The 20,020-nt window shown below is 47.1% G+C and overlaps 1 protein-coding gene and 1 pseudogene across 1 annotated transcript; one reads left to right on the top strand and one right to left on the bottom strand.

The window, feature by feature from the left end:
• Positions 1-2,944: 2,944 nt before the first annotated feature.
• LOC147958812 (uncharacterized) lies at positions 2,945-15,492 on the top strand (annotated as a pseudogene).
• LOC125521635 (uncharacterized) lies at positions 15,198-17,447 on the bottom strand. The gene is made up of 2 exons (XM_048686697.2): positions 16,869-17,447; positions 15,198-15,676 (listed from the first exon to the last, which is right to left on the bottom strand). Exons 1-2 carry the CDS (start codon positions 17,265-17,267, stop codon positions 15,572-15,574), a joined length of 504 nt encoding a protein of 167 aa, XP_048542654.2. The 5' UTR covers positions 17,268-17,447; the 3' UTR covers positions 15,198-15,571.
• Positions 17,448-20,020: the final 2,573 nt, after the last annotated feature.

The following is a 20,020-nucleotide window of genomic DNA, read 5'->3' as shown; positions in this document are numbered from 1 at the left end:
CCTGGACACTTTTGCTCGCATGTCCCGGTCAGTGCCGCAGCCGCCCAACCCAACCCAACCCAACCCAACATGATGCTGAGTAAAGTCTGAAATAAACTTTGAGATTATAGATGCCGACGGGAACAAATCCTCATCTTCAAATCCCTGAAGTTGGTACCCAGTATTTACAGATTCCGGTCAATCCAAGCTGTGTATGAGTAAAATCTTGTTTGTTGTAATAGGAAGGCACGATCCCAGCCGGGATTGATTTTTACTGTGACTTACAATATAGACCCACCTATCATATGCATCTCCTCGGTGGCGAGCATGGCCGCGATGTCGGTGTCCATTGACTGATTGTTGGCGCTGTCGAGATTAACTGTGAACTACATTTCGATTATTATGAAAAGACAAGATATGCATCACAGGGCCTGTTGCAATCCATCCGTGTCCAGCGTCTTATGTGCGTGTATCCAGAAGAGATCATCTAATCAACCAAACTAGACTCATGTACTAGTTCAGGCATACATCAAGCCATCCATGTACGTGTGTGTCCTCCGGCGGAATTTCGATCCTGAGTCGGTGCTTGTCGATATCGTCGTGAATACAGAGAAGCTAGGTGGTTTTGGTCATCGTCCCCCTTGTCGCGCGTGCCCACAGACCACGTCTGCTAAGATGCAGCGGGAGGCGGCCATAGCAAGATGTCAAGCCACTGCGACGTCAGGAGCAGGGGCTAGCGGCACTGCAGCGAGATGGGGTCCTTGACGTAGCTCGAGACCCATCCCAGAGCACCGTCGTCGTTGCGACTCGACACAGGCCTCCAGGTCACGCGCCAGCTGCAGTGCTCTGACGCGAGTGCGCCCGCCGCGGTGGCCGCATGCATCGGCCTCAGCAGCGGCGGTGTACCCCTAACGCCTTACCTTCGTGATTTTTGGCAGGAGCTTCTCGTTGCGGACGGCGGCGGCCCGTAGACAGACGACGTCAACGAAGCCGAGGGAGATGTCGAGCCTCGTCCGGTGATCCTTGATGACGGCCTTCGTCCTTTTGATGGCAAACAACTCCTCTCCGTTGGCGTCCTAGCTCCTCAGCTGCCTTGGTTGTCAATTTGTCATGCACATGGCTGCCACCGCCATCATCGCCTCCTTGCTCACCATATGGCAGCAGGCTCGCCCCGGATGCATCTACTCCCGCCGATGCATCCTGCAGGCTATAGCTCGTCAACTCGCCGCCACCTTCCCTGGAGCATCTACCCGATAGACATAGATGGATCTGTGAGGAAAGGTAACAGTAGGATAGAGGTGTGCGCGAGGAAGAAGATGTGGCTTGACCCACGCAACCGTGAGAGAAGAGAGTTTCTGATCAGGATTGTGCTTTTCCAGTGTGCCAAACATATCTAGGGTCAAGATAGACCGGGATCAAAGAGTATAGGGTATCAACTTCAGGATTTGAAGGTGGGGATTTATTCATGTCGGCCTCTACAACCTCATGGTTTTTTTCAGACTTTACTCAATGCATGCGGGCGGAGTATGTGCGTCCTTGCGGGCAGTGGCGAATCTAGACAAAAAATAAAGGATAGGCTCAAAGGTTGGGCTGGCAAGTGACTGAATTAGACCTGAAGATTAGTAGTAAAAAACGTTTTTCAGTGCTGAAGGGGGGCTCAAGCCTGTTAAAAGCCCCTTATTAGATTCGCCCCTGCTTGCGGGGCTCCTTTCGGCAGGAACCCAACCAAATGCCCGGAACAGCGACCCTACGGCGGCGTGCATGATCATTTCATCGGAATCCGAAAAGGCTGAGATGGTATGGGCGTCGCGTACTGGCGGGGACGCGGAGGATCACACATAAACATGTGGAAGTAGTGGAGCCGTGGTGCATCCCCACGCCCTGGAACGGTATGTGGGCGCGGCCGTCCATCGCGTCCTCGGCGTGGCCTGCTTGTGCTTGTGGCCTGGCTCCGCGGCAGAGTGGGCGGAGAAGATCGAGAAGGCCCGCCTCCTTTCCGGGTGCGCCTTCTGTCGCCTGAAAACAACGGCGTTTACGTGTCGCGCTGCCGCGCGCTGGACTGCCCTGCTCGACTGAAAGCCCGTGTCCCAGTTAAAGTGGAGACCCGCTTTGCTAGGTAGGTCAGCGCGGCGAGCACTAGCGACCGTCTCTTACTCCTGCACAGGATGCTAAGCTAGGATACCACAATCGGCTCTCTGAAATCAATTAGGCACCAATCCAATCTCCAAAAAACATACTTATCACTTAGATAACACGATTACTCGTGGAGCATATCGTAACCAGCAGTGGGCTACTTGCATCAACATATACGCCTAGCTACTTGGAGGGTATCCTTATTTGGGGGTTGCAGAAACATGGCCAAATGCATCTTGATTCGGTGTGCCGAAACGAACAATCATTCCAACACAAGTGGCCCCACGATTCGTTCAGTTCAGGTGCGCGCGCGCCTGATCAAGGATCTTTCGGCCTTGTCAGTTGTCACTACCCACTCCATCTGCACAACCTCAAACAATAACAACACTGGACTTTGCTTCCAACACATAAGGCCAACTTCATCGCGCGATCCTATCCTATCCGACCCCGTTTGTTTGGGGCAAAAGGAACAAACGAGGCGGCTCAGCGCGCGACGGTCCGGACCCATTCTGTCCGTTTTGTATCCGGGCCGACCCATTTCGAGCGCAAACTTGCTGCGACGGACACCAAACGGGCGTGCGCCTCGTCCGCGTCGGGGCCGCGTGGCAGGCGACCACCTACCTCCCACCGGCCCACATCAATGCGCACGAGCGGGCGGCCCCACCTGCCATCCGCACATCGGACGGTCGTCATCCTTCTTTAAGTGGGAAGCGTGGACCGATCGTCGTCCACACTGCCCCACGCCACCCCGCGGCCTCCTCGAAACCCGACAGTGCCGAACCCTAGCCGAAGCTCTCCATTGTCCTCGAGCTCGCCGGCCGGCCACCTCGCCATGGGCTTCTGGAACAGCAAGGGGAAGCACGACCGTGAGGCCGGCTCCTCCTCGGGGCGCCACCGCGGCTCCGTGAAGAAGGAAGAATCCGCGTCTCCGCCGCGCTCCTCCCGTCGAGCCCCCGCGCCGGCCCCCTTCACCATCAACCCTAGGCCCGCCGGCGAGCGCGACCGGCAGTGCCTCGCGACGGACGTGTGCCGGAGTTACTGGGAGACGAGGACGCCGGTCCCGTGGAGCGACGTCCACCTCCCCAACGGATGGCACCTCAGCGCCGACCGGGTCCCGATCCCGCCTGTGCCGGCGAGCTGCTGCGCGCGCAACGATGAGATCGAGCGCCGCCGCCGCCTCCTCCCCGACGACCTGTTCTACGACGACAGGTACGCCCCCAGATTCTGACCTCTGGGACACGTGGCTCCGGGACGAGCACGACACGCGCTGCGCGTCATACTTCGCCGGCACGGTGTCGGGGCCGCGGCGGCCACGTCGAGAGGTGCGCGGGCGTACGCGCGTGCGCGGCCTCACGCCCACGCCGTCGCCTTCCCCGTCTCCGTCACCACCTCCACCTCCTCGCATGACAGCGGAGGAGGAGGCCCGGCTCGTGCAGCGTGTCATGAACGACTCCATGTACACCCACGACGAGCGCCAATGGGACGGCTTGGAGCAAGCGATGGCACTCTCTGCCGTCGGCGACGTCGCCTTCCCCGAGCTGCAAATGGTGGCTGTCAAGGAGGAGGAGAGGAGGGAGGAGGCAATGGAGGAGGAGCCGGTGGCCACGTTCCATCTGGGCCTGATGGGTCAGGGGTGGGGCTGGTCCTGCACTGCTTCGGAGATGGTGAAATATCGTGGATGTCGCCTAGAGGGGGGTGAATAGGCGCTTTAAAATAATTACGGTTTAGGCTTGAACAAATGCGGAATAAACCTAGCGGTTAATTTGCCAAGCACAAAACCTAAAACAACTAGGCTCACCTATGTGCACCAATAACTTATGCTAAGCAAGATAAACTACTAGGTGATAGCAAGATATATGACAAGAAACAATATGGCTATCACAAAGTAAAGTACATAAGTAAAAGGCTCGGGTAAGAGATAACCGAGGCACGCGGAGACGATGATGTATCCCGAAGTTCACACCCTTGCGGATGCTAATCTCTGTTTGGAGCGGTGTGGAGGCACAATGCTCCCCAAGAAGCCACTAGGGCCACCGTAATCTCCTCACGCCCTCGCACAATGCAAGATGCCGTGATTCCACTAAGGGACCCTTGAGGGCGGTCACCGAACCCGTACAAATGGCAACCCTTGGGGGCGGTCACCGAACCCGTACACTTTGACAACCCTTGGAGGCGGTCACCGGTACCCGTCAAATTGCTCGGGGCGATCTCCACAACCTAATTGGAGACCCCGACGCTTGCCCGGAGCTTTACACCACAATGATTGAGCTTCGAGCACCACCAACCGTCTAGGGCGCCCAAGCACTCAAGAGGAACAAGCTCAAGGGTACCAAGCACCCAAGAGTAATAAGCTTCTCAACTTGTAACTTCCACGTATCACCGTGGAGAACTCAAACTGATGCACCAAATGCAATGGCAAGGGCACACGAAGTGCCCAAGTCCTTCTCTCTCAAATCCCACTGAAGCAACTAATGCTAGGGAGGAAAATGAGAGGAAGAACAAGAAGGAGAACACCAAGAAGTCCAAGATCTAGATCCAAGGGGTTCCCCTCACATAGAGGAGAAAGTGATTGGTGGAAATGTGGATCTAGATCTCCTCTCTCTTTTCCCTCAAAAACTAGCAAGAATCCATGGAGGGATTGAGATTTAGCAAGCTCGAAGAAGGTCAACAATGGGGGAAGGACATGAGCTCAAAGGATTAGGTTCATTGGGGAAGAAGACCCCCTTTTATAGGAGGAGGGAAATCCAACTGTTATGTGCTCAGCCCGCACACGAGCAGTACTACCGCTGGAGGAGCGGTACTACCACTTAGCATGGTCAAAACACCCCAACGAGAGAGAAAAACACGAGCTGAAAAACTACCAGAGAGGTAGAGCAGAATGAGCGGCACTACCGATGTAGCCAGCGGTACTACCGTTGGCCGCAACGGTACTGCCGCTTGGCCCAGCGGTACTACCGCACAAGAGCGGTACTATCGCTCCTACTGCCGCTGAAGAGGCAGGGGAGGAATGCCTAACAAAAAGAGGAGGGAAACAAACTTGGCAAACACATTGCCAACCTCCAATCGAGAAGAACCAGCAAAACCTCCAACATCGAAAACATCATAGAAGATGCATGTGAACTCCGTTTTCGATGAACTCGAGCTTGTCATCAAGATGACCATAAGCTCTAAGACTCTCAAAGAGACCCAAACAAGAACTAAGAAAGATGATGCAAGGATGCAATGGTTTGAGCTTTCAACGAATGATACGATCAAACTACTCATTGAGAGTCCCCCTTGATAGTACGACAATTGATCCTATAACCCGATCTCCCAACTACCATTATGAGACCGGTAAAATAGAAAACCTATCAAGGGCAAACCTTTGCCTTGCACATGATCCACTTGAGCTAGATGATGACGATCTTGTCCTCCTCAAGATGGACCACCTTTCTTGATTGCGTTGGGTCGATGGAGACTAGATGATTGCTCCCCCATACTCCACTATGGGTGAGCCACTCTTCGGCACATCTTCACAAGTCCATTGACACCACAATGGATGGCACGCTTCAAGCACTTGATCTCTTTGTGATTCTCCACTTGAACTTGCACACTGCAATCTTGATGACGATCACCACTTGATGTCATCCTTCCCATGGGTTGTATGATATCATCCTCTTGACGCAAGCCCATGGACACGTACCTAACCCCACATAGACTCTCACATAGACCATGGGTTAGTACACAAAGTGCAATGGACAATGCTTACCATACCATGGGATCACTTGATCCCTCAGTATATCTTGTATGCTTTGTGTGTTGATCAACTTGATTCATTCTTGACTTAATCTTGATCAACCTTGAATCTTTTCAATTCTCTTCATTTGGATGATGTCTTGCAGGTAGACATGAATGATCACATAATCTTCTTCTTCAAGACATGCTTGCAATAAGCTCAACTCTCACATGACCAATCTTTGGATAATTCCTTGAATATCACCTTGGTCGACACCAACTCTCCTTGAAACCAACACATGTACTCCAAGAAAAGCCTATGGACAAAACCTTCAAATATAACTCAAGGCAACCATTAGTCCCTAGAGATTGTCATCAATTACCAAAACCAAACATGGGGGCACCGCATGTTCTTTCAATCTCCCCCATTTTGGTAATTAATGACAATCACTTTCAAGAGTGTTTATACAAAGAATTATGCATCACCGGTAATTGATGACAATCACTTTCAAGAGACTTTATACAAGGAATTATGCATCGCCATGCAATGAAACAACCAAGATGCATGCGTATGAGATGCAAATGCTTAGGAACAAAACCAAAGAAAGGAGAAAACTCTAAAGACTTCTCCACTAAACTCTCTGAAACTTCTCCTCCATTGACATCGATTGCCAAAATGGGCGAAAAGCTTAGAAGGCCAATATAGATTGAGTTCCTCCATAAATTGTGTATTTCTCAACAAGAGAGTGGAATGCAATACACATATCCAACGGTAATACTTGGAGGGAGACCAACTATATTGAGGCACCAAGATTGCTAAAGGAATGATATGCCACAAGGACATTACAAAGAGAGACACAAGCAATCAAGCAATCAAAAGATACCAATTGAAATAAGCTATCAAAAGATACCAATTGAACCAACTAGGCCAATGATCCTACGAGCCACATGATTAAAGGATATTATGATATGACCAAAGGAGTGTTCTAGAGAAACTAGAGAAGCTCCCCATGATTTGTGCACACATAAGGATATTTGTATTTCGATACAAAGTGCACAAAATAGGATCATAGCTCCCCCAAAATCAATAGAAACTAACAACAAGTGCAAGTGAGCATATAGGAAACTAAGCCTAGTACTTGCAACAAACACATGGTTGAGCAACAAGTAAAAGAGGCAACTGAAGAATGGGCTAAACCAAAATGATGTGAGTGAGTCAAGGCAATGCACTTGAGAAGACTAATGTACGGATGAGCATTAAGCATCAATAAAGTCTTGAAAGAATGAGGCACACGGTGCACGACCTATCATTCCCACACACAACTAGGAAATTGGTTCACAAGCTTACTAATAAGCATATAAAGAACCTATGCTTGTGACAACCCGTGGTGAAGATAGAAGATGAAAGCCTCATCAAGACGAGGGATACTAATTAAGATGGGAAAAGCCTCGTAAAGATAAGCATGAGGAAAATAATCTTCACCACACAAGAGTGCATCAAGATGCAACGAGATAAGACACACACTCAAGGCAAAAGCTCTCACGGAGCCACCAAAGAAATAACATAAGAAAGACAAGGTGGACGTGAAAGAAAGGATATCATCTAGATATGCAACTTCTCTCAAGTGTATAAGATTCTAGGTAGACGATATCTACAAAGAAGGGTGTACATCCGAAATAATTACAACACGAGGAACAAGATATCCAAAGGAAGTTCATACATATACCCATAAGATATTTGCTTGGAAGCATAGCACATGGCTAGATATGGTCTTATTGTATATAAATGAAGTCCACACACGAACAACAAAGACATCACAACTAGCAACAAGAGATCATTGTTGGGATACTTTGAGAAAGGAAACAAGTATCACAAGAATGAAAGAATAGCATGCCATGATACAACCTACGCAAGGTTGATGCAAGAAATGTGTGCATGAAGAATAAGAAGATACTTGTTACCGAGTTAACATTGGAAGGATGTAGTAGATACCAATTGAAGGTAGATAGTAATTCATTGATCATCCTAGCTCCACTCCAATATGCACATGATAACAACACCTTCCTTGTGAGTGAGCCGAGCATCCAATGTATCTCCAATTGTTCCTAGAAAAACAACACAAACAAAATGGTACCCAAACTCATTGGGACCAAAGAGTTAGAAACACCAATATACATAGGACAAACTCCACATAGATATGTGCATATAGATATGAAAATGAATTTCATGCACATCTCATCCAATTTGAGACTAGGAGGAGTTTCCCCTATATATTGGGTCAAAAAAAGGAAGCATGCCAAAGATACTACATGAAGTAAATATGCATGCTCAAGACTTTCAAGAGCCGATACCAAATGACAAGGAAATTCCAAGAGAAGAAAAGATACCAAATGAATAAATCATTACTTGGAGGATATCAAAAAGATACAACAAGGAATGAGATATCCATTGGCACACTCAAAAAAAAGATATCAAACTCCTAAAAGAGAGGATGGTTCCAAACAAACCAAGCTCTCTACAAAGTTTTATGATGGCACAAAGTACCAAAATGAAAACGGCTTGCCTTCCACCAACACACACTTGAAAAGGATCGCAAGATGAGTGTTTTATAGAAAATAGGATAGCTCCCCCAAGACTAGTGCATTATAGAGAATTTGCATTTGAATACAAAATGCACAAGGTGGGATCACCACTTTCACTATATCTAGAAAACACTAGACAAGATCAATAAATTAACAAGATCCACAAGTGTTATGGAAGACAATGGGAGTTGACACAATCTTGGCAAGAAATGAGGGCAAATAAAAGCAAAGGCCAATGTAAAGATGATCAATAATTTCGACCACACATAAGTGAGTACCTATTGTCATAAGACAAGAAGTAAATGGAAATAATTCCTGGTGGTAGATAACAAGGATATCCAACATCATCTTCACACCAAACACAAGCAAAATGTAACTTGTAGAGCTAACATGCCACCTAGGAACAAGATAATTTACAATATCAACACTAGGTGACAATATCTCAAATGTACACATTTTCTAGGCTAGTAATATACACATAGCATACTACTCCCCCATAAAGTGATACCAATTAAGGATAAACAAGAGGCAAATAAAAGGATCCAACAAGAGATAATTAATGGACTATTTAGAATTTAAATTTCTCATGAGAAGACATACCACATAGTGACTAGATAAGCTTGCAATATCAATACTAAGTGGTATTCCCCATGTACCACCTTTATAGGATTGTGAAGTGCACAAAGCACATCACTCCCCCATAATGGGATATTCCATTAATCTCTCACAAGAGCCAACTAAGATATTACCAAGATGCACAAAGGCTCAGCGAACGACACACATGTACATGATGTGCAAACCAACACACACATACTTGATTGCTCAAGATAATCAGGTTGGAAGCACAACATATACAAACACATGCAAGGAACAAAGCCAAACATGCAAAGGGGCAAGTAACTTTCAATGTAAACAATTTAAGCACGAGTTACCGCAAGGAGGAACATTGGATATAAGATAGAAACTTGATAATCCAAATGACTTGGCTTGAGACAATAAGAATGATGAAGTCCCCTTAATTCTTCATAATGTAGCCAAGTCTCCAATGTCCTACAACAACACCTATTGATCAAGTTTGAGCTTGTTGGTCCCCAACCAAGTTGGGTCCTAAGAGGTTAGTCACAATAGGATTGGCTACCCAAATGGTTCTTTGCTTCAAACCACTTTGAGTACCAACAAACTTGGCAAACACATTGCCAACCTTATCCCTCCCAAGAGAATAGATATCATCAATAATAATTGGGTTGATAGGTTACCACTAGTGCATGAAGAAGCGACATGACCTTTCTCACGACATAAGTAGCAACGTCTACTCTTCACTTTCTTATCACTTGATTTCTCAACAAGAGAAGCATTAACTTGAGTCTTCTTGGGAAGTGGCCTTTCTTCAACTTGAGGTTGAGCATGAGATTGAACTTGTGGCCTCTTCCCTTGTTGCTTGTCACTAATGGCCTTCTTCTTCAATGGGCAAGATCTAACATGATGCCCTTCAATTTTGCACTTGAAGCAAATAATCTTGGCCGAATTCTTGACTTGTTCTTGGCCCTTCTTCTTGATCATCTTGGACTTCTTCTTCTTATTGGAGTTGAATCCAAGTCCACCTTTGTCATTGGAGGATTTTTGCACACTCAAGATATTGTTGAGTGTGGATTTCCCTTCATGACTCTTTTCCAAGTCTTTCTTCAAAGAAGTGACTTGGGCCTTGAGCTCTTTGATTTCCTCTACATGGTTAGTCTCAACACAAGTACTAGAGGAAGTATAAGCTTCGCCATTTGAGCAGCAAGGCAAGGAAAGCAATTCATCACAAGATGTACCAACATTGTGAGTAGATGAATTACAAGGACTAGCACATGGCAATATGGCATTTTGACTAGAAGTAGTGCTAGTATCCACATGAGGCTCACTAGATGTTACCTTAAAAATCCTGGCCCCATGAGCTATATTTAGCTCATTATGGGATACTAGAATATCATCATGAGAGCTTGAGAGCTTTTCATGGTTTTCTTCCAATTTTCCATAATTGCAAGATAGCAACTCAAGTTGAGACCGAAGCTCAACATTCTCCTTCAAAATGGATGCTTCACAAGTAATAGAGTTAGTAGCACAAGCATCATCATTAGCAACAAGAGGAGAAGACAACTTGGCAAGCTCTTTTGAATATGAAGCTTTAAGTTGTGCATGAGACTCGATGAGTTTGATGAGCTCACTCTTAATGACCCTTGAGCCATTTTCGAGGTGCCCAAAGTCCTCAAGGAGTTTAGCATGCGCAACTTCAAGCTTCTAATTTTTAGTTTCAAACACATTGGCCACCTCAATAGCTCTATCATGAGATTCCTTCACTCTAGATAATTCTAGAGCAAAAGTCTCCTCAAGAGATTCCTTGGTGGTTTGTTCAAGTTCGAGAGCTTGGGAGAGGTCCGCGATCTCATTAGCGTAATCACGCTCATGACCTTCCATTTTATCAATGGTGACCTCATGCTCCTCAAGAAGAGATTCCAACTCATCAATATATTTCTTGCCCTCAATAGTAATAGACATGATTTCCATGAAGTTGGAACGAGCAATTTTATTCTTAAGAAGCGCTTTAAAAATCATTTCCCCCTTAATTTTTAAGGAGGCAACATCATCATTCTCTTCATCATAATCAACATCATCATCATTCTTGCCATCATTAATATCATCACAAGATATATTGGGATTCAAAGTGGGAGATACCTTTGAAGCCTTGGCCATAAGGCAAAATGCAATAGATGATGAAGTAGGATCTGTTAAAGCACCATTCAAGACCACATCTTGTTCCATGGGGTGTTGGGTTTCCTCTACGTTGTTAGCACAACAATTCGAGGAAATATATGCATTTTTATCATGGCAACAAGACATAGTAAACATATCATCCTGAGATTTAGTCAAGCAATTTCTACATGATATGCAAGGACTATCAATAGAAGCATGTGAAACATTTGGAGTGCTCGAAGTGTTAAAGCCCAAGGAAGGAGCATTGCAATAAGATAGTGATGAAGGATCATCCACAATAAGCATACTATCATCATTTCAATGACCAACACTACTCACCATATCATTACCTTGTGGCAAACTACATGTAGGTGAAGTAGAAGAAGTTGAGAAGACTATACAACCGGAGGTGGAGGGAGAACTATCATCCCCACAAAACTTGGACACGCCATATTTATCTTGAAGCTTTTTCCACAACTCATGAGCATCCCGGAACGACATGATTTGAAATATAACTACATTGCTCAAAGCATCGAAAAGCACATTAGAAGCTTGAGCATTGAGATAAGAGTTTTTCTCATCCTCTAAAGATAATCTTAGGGGATCCTTTGGAGGAGAAAAATCCATATCTACAATTCTCTCTAAATTTGGGTCCATGACCCTAAAGAGATTAAGCATGCGAATTACCCAAATATCAAAAATTGGCCATCGAAACTAAGAGTGTCAGAGAATCCTAATCCCCTAGTCGACATATTTACTCTCTAGGTGGTTAAGCCTAACAAAGAGAGACGAGGCTCTGTGAAAGATCGTGGATGTCTCCTAGAGGGGGGGGGGTGAATAGGCGCTTTAAAATAATTACGGTTTAGGCTTGAACAAATGCGGAATAAACCTAGCGGTTAATTTGCCAAGCACAAAACCTAAAACAACTAGGCTCACCTATGTGCACCAACAACTTATGCTAAGAAAGATAAACTACTAGGTGATAGCAAGATATATGACAAGAAGCAATATGGCTATCACAAAGTAAAGTGCATAAGTAAAGGGCTCGGGTAAGAGATAACCGAGGCACGTGGAGACGATGATGTATCCCGAAGTTCACACCCTTGTGGATGCTAATCTCCGTTTGGAGCGGTGTGGAGGCACAATGCTCCCCAAGAAGCCACTAGGGCCACCGTAATCTTCTCACGCCCTCGCACAATGCAAGATGTCGTGATTCCACTAAGGGACCCTTGAGGGCGGTTACCGAACCCGTACAAATGGCAACCCTTGGGGGCGGTCACCGAACCCATACACTTTGGCAACCCTTGGGGGCGGTCACCGGTACCCGTCAAATTGCTTGGAGCGATCTCCACAACCTAATTGGAGACCCCGACGCTTGCCCGGAGCTTTACACCACAATGATTGAGCTTCGAGCACCACCAACCGTCTAGGGCGCCCAAGCACTCAAGAGGAACAAGCTCAAGGGTACCAAGCACCCAAGAGTAATAAGCTTCTCAACTTGTAACTTCCACGTATCACCGTGAAGAACTCAAACTGATGCACCAAATGCAATGGCAAGGGCACACGAAGTGCCCAAGTCCTTCTCTCTCAAATCCCACTGAAGCAACTAATGCTAGGGAGGAAAATGAGAGGAAGAACAAGAAGGAGAACACCAAGAAGTCCAAGATCTAGATCCAAGGGGTTCCCCTCACATAGAGGAGAAAGTGATTGGTGGAAATGTGGATCTAGATCTCCTCTCTCTTTTCCCTCAAAAACTAGCAAGAATCCATGGAGGGATTGAGATTTAGCAAGCTCGAAGAAGGTCAACAATGGAGGAAGAACACGAGCTTAAAGGATTAGGTTCATTGAGGAAGAAGACCTCCCTTTATAGGAGGGGGGAAATCCAACCGTTATGTGCTCAGCCCGCACACAAGCGGTACTACCGCTCCATTAGCGGTACTACCGCTTAGCATGGTCAAAACACCCCAACGAGAGAGAAAAACACGAGCTAAAAAACTTCCAGAGAGGTAGAGCAGAATGAGCAGCACTACCACTGTAGCCAGCGGTACTACCGTTGGCCGCAGTAGTACTACCACACAAGAGCTGTACTACCGCTCCTACTGCCGCTGAACCCAACACGAGAAGAGCAGGACCCAAAATCGAGGCGGTAGAAGAGCGACACTGCAACGGTACTACGGCTAAGAGCTTCAAGCGGTACTACCGCTTGGGCTCGTGGTACTACCGTTGGGACCAGACAAAAGCCACTCTCAAGAAACAAGATCTGCCATAACTTCTTCATACGAGCTCCGAATTGAGCAAACTCAAGCTTGTTGGATACAAGACGACGAGTAGCATCAAAACAACGACTGGTTATAGTAAGAAGAAGCAGGGGAGGAATGCATAACAAAAAGAGGAGGGAAACCTCCAACCGAGAAGAACCGACAAAATCTTCAACATCGAAAACATCATAGAAGATGCATGTGAACTCCGTTTTCGATGAACTCGAGCTTGTCTTCAAGATGACCATAAGCTCTAAGACTCTCAAAGAGACCCAAACAAGAACCAAGAAAGTTGATGCAAGGATGCAATGGTTTGAGCTCTCAACGAGCGATACGATCAAGCTACTCATCGAGAGCCCCCCTTGATAGTACGTCAATTGATCCTATAACTCGGTCTCCCAACTACTATCATGAGACCGGTAAAATAGAAAACCTATCGAGGGCAAACCTTTGCCTTGCACATGATCCACTTGAGCTGGATGATGACGATCTTGTCCTCCTCAAGATGGACCACCTTTCTTGATTGTGTTGGGTCGATGGAGACTAGATGATTGCTCCCTCATACTTCATTATGGGTGAGCCACTCTTCGGCACATCTTCACAAGTTCATTGACACCATAATGGATGGCAAGCTTCAAGCACTTGATCTCTTCGTGATTCTCCACTTGAACTTGCACACGGCAATCTTGATGACGATCACCACTTGATGTCATCCTTCCCATGGGTTGTATGATATCATCCTCTTGATGCAAGCTCATGGACACGTACCTAACCCCACATAGACTCTCACATAGACCATGGGTTAGTACACAAAGTGCAATGGACAATGCTTACCATACCATGGGATCACTTGATCCCTCAGTACATCTTGTATGCTTTGTGTGTTGATCAACTTGATTCATTCTTGACTTAATCTTGATCAACTTTAAATCTTTTCAATTCTCTTCATTTGGATGATGTCTTGAAGGTAGACATGAATGATCACACAATCTTCTTCTTCAAGACATGCTTGCAATAAGCTCAACTCTCACATGACCAATCTTTGGATAATTCCTTGAATATCACCTTGGTCGGCACCAACTCTCCTTGAAACCAACACATGTACTCCAAGAAAAGTCTATGGACAAAATCTTCAAATATAACTCAAGGCACCCATTAGTCCATAGAGATTGTCATCAATTACCAAAACCAAACATGGGGGCACCGCATGTTCTTTCAGATGGCCGCCGCCGTGGGCGTGAACTGGTGCGCCACTCTGTCGCGGTCACCGGAGCGGGAGGCGTCGCCACGGGAGGAGGTCGCACAGGCACCTCCCGCCGTCCAGCCCGCCCCCGTCTACCATGCACCGCCGGCCCACCTCTGGACACCGCCGGCCTACGTGGACCTCGTCAGCAACGACGACGACGCCGACGGCGACGGCATCGAACGGGCACGGGCAGGAGTGCGCTGGCGGCGGCCGTTTTTTTTCTCTTTTTTATGTTTAATTATGTCAGGTTGGAAGTGAAACTGAGCCGTTTTGTGGCCATGGACCCTAACTTAAGTTTTAAGTTTTTTAAACTGCGTTTATTTACATTTTTAAGTCATTTTGTTTAAGTTTTTATGTTCTTTTTAAACACGTCCAACACAGACAAGATTTGGGGTGCGGCCGCGCGGTGGGCGCTCGCACGACCCAACGGACAGAGGCGGACACGGGCAAATCCATCAACGCCTCAAAGGGACAAAATCCGACCAAAACGGACATCCGTTTGGGGTCGTGCGGTGTAGTTGGCCTAAAAGCGTGGATTCCAGCTCCGAGTATATATCATAACATTGCAGCAGCCTTATGATTGCGAATTCGGCACCACCAACAACAATACTCACATTATAGTACACAGCAACAGCAAGATCCTCAAAACCCACCTGCAAAGATACGTACTTTGCATCATAACTGAATAATATACCACTACTACTACACCACCGAACACCAACACTGCTAGTTCAAACTTTCTCTTTGTCCCAACCCCAACACTGAGATGCGGAGGTACCAACCTTAATCTCACTAAAAACATGAGTTAAAACCGGTAATTTGCAGGCGCTCATCTTCCGGCGTTGAGCTGTCGAGCTTGAATAATCTAGCAACCATCTGATGAGACGAACTTGAGCTCTAAAATACAGGCCACACGTCGGCCGCATCAGCTGCTGACTTCGGCGATGCTGTGCAGAGACGGGCGCCACTGGCGATGCCTCGAGCCTTTCGTCGAGCTGCTCGGGTGGCCATCCCTGTCCTGCTGCTCCAACTGCAATACACACGACGGGCGGCAGCAGAATAATCAGAACATGCCAATTTGCCATGTTGTACCAAGTTTAAGGATCAGAGTAATCACTAATTAGTACATGCCACTTTGCCATGATATACTAAGTTTTAAAGATCGTAATGAGTGACGATTCCCATGAGTCTTGGGGGAATAAATAGTGAATGATTCCTTGTCCACTAGTAGTTGTAGGTAGGCGCCATATTCTTCATGTATCTGGCATTGCGATTGGAGAATGTCAACCTAGCTAGCTCGCGGGATTTTGTTTGGGCGGCGGCAGGAACTTCTAGGTATCCGTCGCTGCCGTTTCCATGTGGTGTGAGCAAAGCAGGATGTGGCCTAAAGTATAGTTTAGCTCTGAGTGGGAATAATGTGCCCGTTATATGTATGAGGAGCTATCATATCGTGTTTAGAGTAGTACATTATTCGAGTCATCATTGTGTCATGATCGGCTTAATGTATGATATCTTTAGTAAATCAAAAATGGTTGGGCGGTTAGGTACTATTGTGTCATGCATAACTCATACTAACTATATGATAGTAAGGTACTATAAAATTTGGGACGGTGGCCAACTGAGCAAGAAAAATAACAAGTGCAATGGTCTATGGTCAAAGGTACCCCGAGTTAATTAACACCAAACTGCAGCATCAGCAGGTTAACTAACTAGGCAGTTACCTACTCTTATGTCACAATCAAGAAAAACCTCTTTTCATATTGGAGATTGGATAAGGACTCTAAATACTCTTGTGAACTTCACAAATTTGAAAATTAGAAGTACATAAATACAAATTTTGGAAAAAACAAACGATGGGAGCAAAATCGCCTGCCTTATTTCGTTAGATACAAACGTTTTAGAGACTTAGTGATGACATGTCTTGATCAATTGCAAATATGCACTAGTTCGATATTGATCTCGATTAACTGCACATATGCACTAGTTCAAATTAAAAATGAGGAGGTAGTGGTAGTGATTAGTGAAGAGCTGGAATGAACCAGCGAAGAGGGGGAGACCACAGAGCAAAGAAAAAGAGTAGGTTCTTCTTGTACATGCAAAGTACTATTGGTTGATTATTGACCATTAAGGGGAAGAACATGCATGATACAGAAGCAAGGAGCTGCCATCGATGAACAGCGAAAGAAACATGGGTGTCAGTAATGAGCAAGAAGGTACTATACCTGATCGAGACCGTCGTCCATGAGGGACTGGTCGTCGCCGGCGGAGGCGGGCCCCCCGGCGGCCTGCTGCCGCTGCCGCTGCGCCCGCCTGGTCTTCTCCTCCTTCCTGGCCTGCACGGCCCTGGTGACCTCGTCGACGGCGATGAGGCGGTAGGCGTGGCCGAGCTGCAGCGTGTCCCGGGGCTTGAGCAGCTTCACCCGCGTCAGCCGCACCGCGCCGCGCCGCTGCTGCTGGCCGCCCCCCTCGGTGACGCGGAGGGTGACGAGCGCGACGTAGTGGCCCGGGTTGGCGCGCATGACCTCGGCGGCGCTGGTGGCCCAGTAGAGCCGCTCCACCCGCCCGCCGCCCGGGTGCTGCACCACCACCGTCGCCTCCTCCGCCGCCTGGCAGTTGCCCATCGGCGTCGGCGCTCCCTGCTTCTGGGCCGCCTCGTGAAAGGGGTGGGTCGATCGACGGGGGAGAAAGAATAGGAGGGCGGCGGCGGTGGAGGCGGGCAATGATGCTGCTGATTTATGGGGGCGGCGCCCGGTGGCGGTGGGTGGTCGGGTGGTACTAACGACCGAGGTGACGCTGCATGCTACATACTCTCGGGTCTGGACTCTGGTTGGGTGTCGCCCGCCGCTCGTCGCGCCTGCTGCTCTTGATGTTTGGCTCGAAGGGTTCGTCGTGTATCTTTTTTTTTCCAGGGAATTATGAGCTTTATTCAAATATAAACGCATTCACTGGCCAGTCAGCCAGAAGGCTACTGATCAGGAAGCTCGGAGTTTCAGTAAGCCAACTTTCAGTCACGGTCACAGTACAAGCGCGTTTTGCATAAAGGTGAGCTGAAACATTGGCTGATCTACTAACATGTTGAAATACAAAAGAAGTAAAACTAGCAGAAAGCTCACCAATGTCTTGAAGAATTGAAGCCACAACTGAATGACTGTTGCGACGAGTGTTCCAGAGGTTGACCACCTCGAGACTATCAGTCTCCAGTGCCACGTGCGTAAATCCTCTGAGATTTGCGAAGATAACTCCATCTCTTGCAGCTAGGGCTTCAATGATGAGGGGGTCGGTCACTCCATGGTGGGGTTTACACCAAGCACCCAAAAAGGCCGTAGATGAACGCGCAATACCTCCAGCTCCGCTTTTTCCTTCCTCACGTATAGTCGCCGCATCAGTATTTATCTTGATCTGGGGTAGCTTCGGGGGGCGCCAACCATGTTCTGGCAGCGTGATCACATGTTGTGAAGGAATATACAGCAATGCCAACGCCTCTCGGGTGAGTCTAACTGAATTTATTGGGTCTAGTTTGTCGACCCGAGAGTACTACTAATGACCGAGGTGACGCTGCATGGTACCGCCTGTTGGAATTTTGCTAGTGGGTCTTTGGCCAAAACCCAACAAAAATTTTGAAATTCTTTCGGCCCATTCGTGCATACATGTTTGTGGAGTAAGAGGCTAAACTTTAGTCCCACCACGGAAGTTGAGTTAGAGTTGCACCTCTTTATAAGGTGAGCTCTTCTACCACTTGTATGGGCATGAGAAGAGGAGACCTACACGCGCGCTCCTCCTCGCTCGCCACGCCACGCTTTGTCACGACGCGCCGCACCGCGTGGTTGGCGGATTGAGCCGAGCCGAGGACAGAGCTATGCATGTTGTCTATATTTTTGCTACTCGAAAAAATTAATGAGTAATTAATTAATAATTAACGGACGCATTAATTACTGAACCGTTTTCGATTCTTTTGAATCGCGACCCGCACTATATAGGCAGGCAGACGTCTACCCTAGCCGCAGCCGCTTTGTATGGTTTCGCATCACCGTTCCAGATCATTGCGCCGTCAAGCAAGTCTTCTCCATCCCTCCTTTCGGCATGCACCGGGAGAAGAAAAGCAGGTCTCCAGAACCCCGCCTCTCGTGATCCTGTACGGGAGAGGGGCGATCCGATTTTTGGGGAGCGCACTCGCGCGACTATTGGCATCGACGACTTCGCCAATGACGATTTCTTCCCCGACCTCGGCAACCCCATCCTCGACGACATGGGCAACAACGTCAACACCGGCGGTGCTGCACCCGCTGCACCGTATGTGATTCTATCCTTCCTGTTCGAGATCGTGGTATAATTCTGTAGCGACCCGACCTCAAACGGTCGAATCTCTATGCATAAGTGTCATCCCTGGATCGGTAATGCTGACACACACAGTACTTTGAAGGATTCATAACAAAGTAGCAATCACACACTTATTACATCGATAGTCTCAAGTGAGAGCTTAATACAATAATATGGCTTAAGGCCATCTAAATACGATAACAGCGGAAGGCTTGGAAAATAAAGTGAGTCCATCAACTCCAACGGCATAGCTGAGAGCACGACAACGACCTAGTGCACTTTACTCTTCGTCTGAAAAGTCTGCAACATGATATGAGGCAGCCTGAAACGGGTCAGCACATGGAATATGCTGGCAAGATAACACAGTAGAGCAATGAACAAGTAAAGACTATCACTACATGCATATGAGGCTGGTGGAGGCTCTATGGTTATAATGTTTTTGCGAAAAGCCAATTTTTTTTCCTACAACAAAGGAATATATTTATTTTACTATCATGGTAGTTGTTAAACATTGAGAAGGTTCCTCCAACTCAATCCCAATTAAACAGTATTAATAACCCAACATATTAATTTAGAGTGATGAGATCAATATGAAAATCCAAGAATCAGATACTCAAGATGTCCATAACAAGGGACACGGCTAACCATGATTAGTTTGTACACTCTGCAGAGGTTTGCACACTTTTTCCCACAAGACTCGATCTCCTCCGTTGGATTTCTCGCACTACATTATGTTTGAGAAACGGATGAACGAGACGCAGTCTTTCAGAAACATTTACTCTTTACTCTAGGTGGACAGTTACACCTACTTTCCCCTACATCTGCTAGCCCACCACTGAAAGAGGTCATACAACATAGTCAACTATGCTAGAGCCCATAATAGCTTGTGTCTGCACACGGAAGTTTCTAGCATGAATAATCTTATGATCCCTTTGAGCCTGGGTGGCGAACCATAGGATGATCTCACAGGTACTCCGGGATATCCTAGAACAACACTGGATTCTCCAGGTGCCCGCAACCAATCCATCCAGATGTGTATTTAAGTAGCCACCTTAAG

Source organism: Triticum urartu, chromosome 7A (assembly GCF_056163025.1).
Source record: "Triticum urartu cultivar PI428250 chromosome 7A, HENAU_Tu73, whole genome shotgun sequence".
Taxonomy (NCBI): domain Eukaryota; kingdom Viridiplantae; phylum Streptophyta; class Magnoliopsida; order Poales; family Poaceae; genus Triticum; species Triticum urartu.
This window is presented reverse-complemented; position numbering and strand designations above follow the sequence as displayed.

What these genes read in the sequence shown, in the direction of transcription:
- LOC125521635 (XM_048686697.2), bottom strand. Translation starts at nt 17,267, where the DNA reads ATGGGCAACTGCCAGGCGGCGGAGGAGGCGACGGTGGTGGTGCAGCAC. An exon ending in TGGACGACGGTCTCGATCAG is followed by an intron (nt 15,677 to 16,868) that starts GTATAGTACCTT and finishes TGTGTATTGCAG; the next exon opens with TTGGAGCAGCAGGACAGGGA.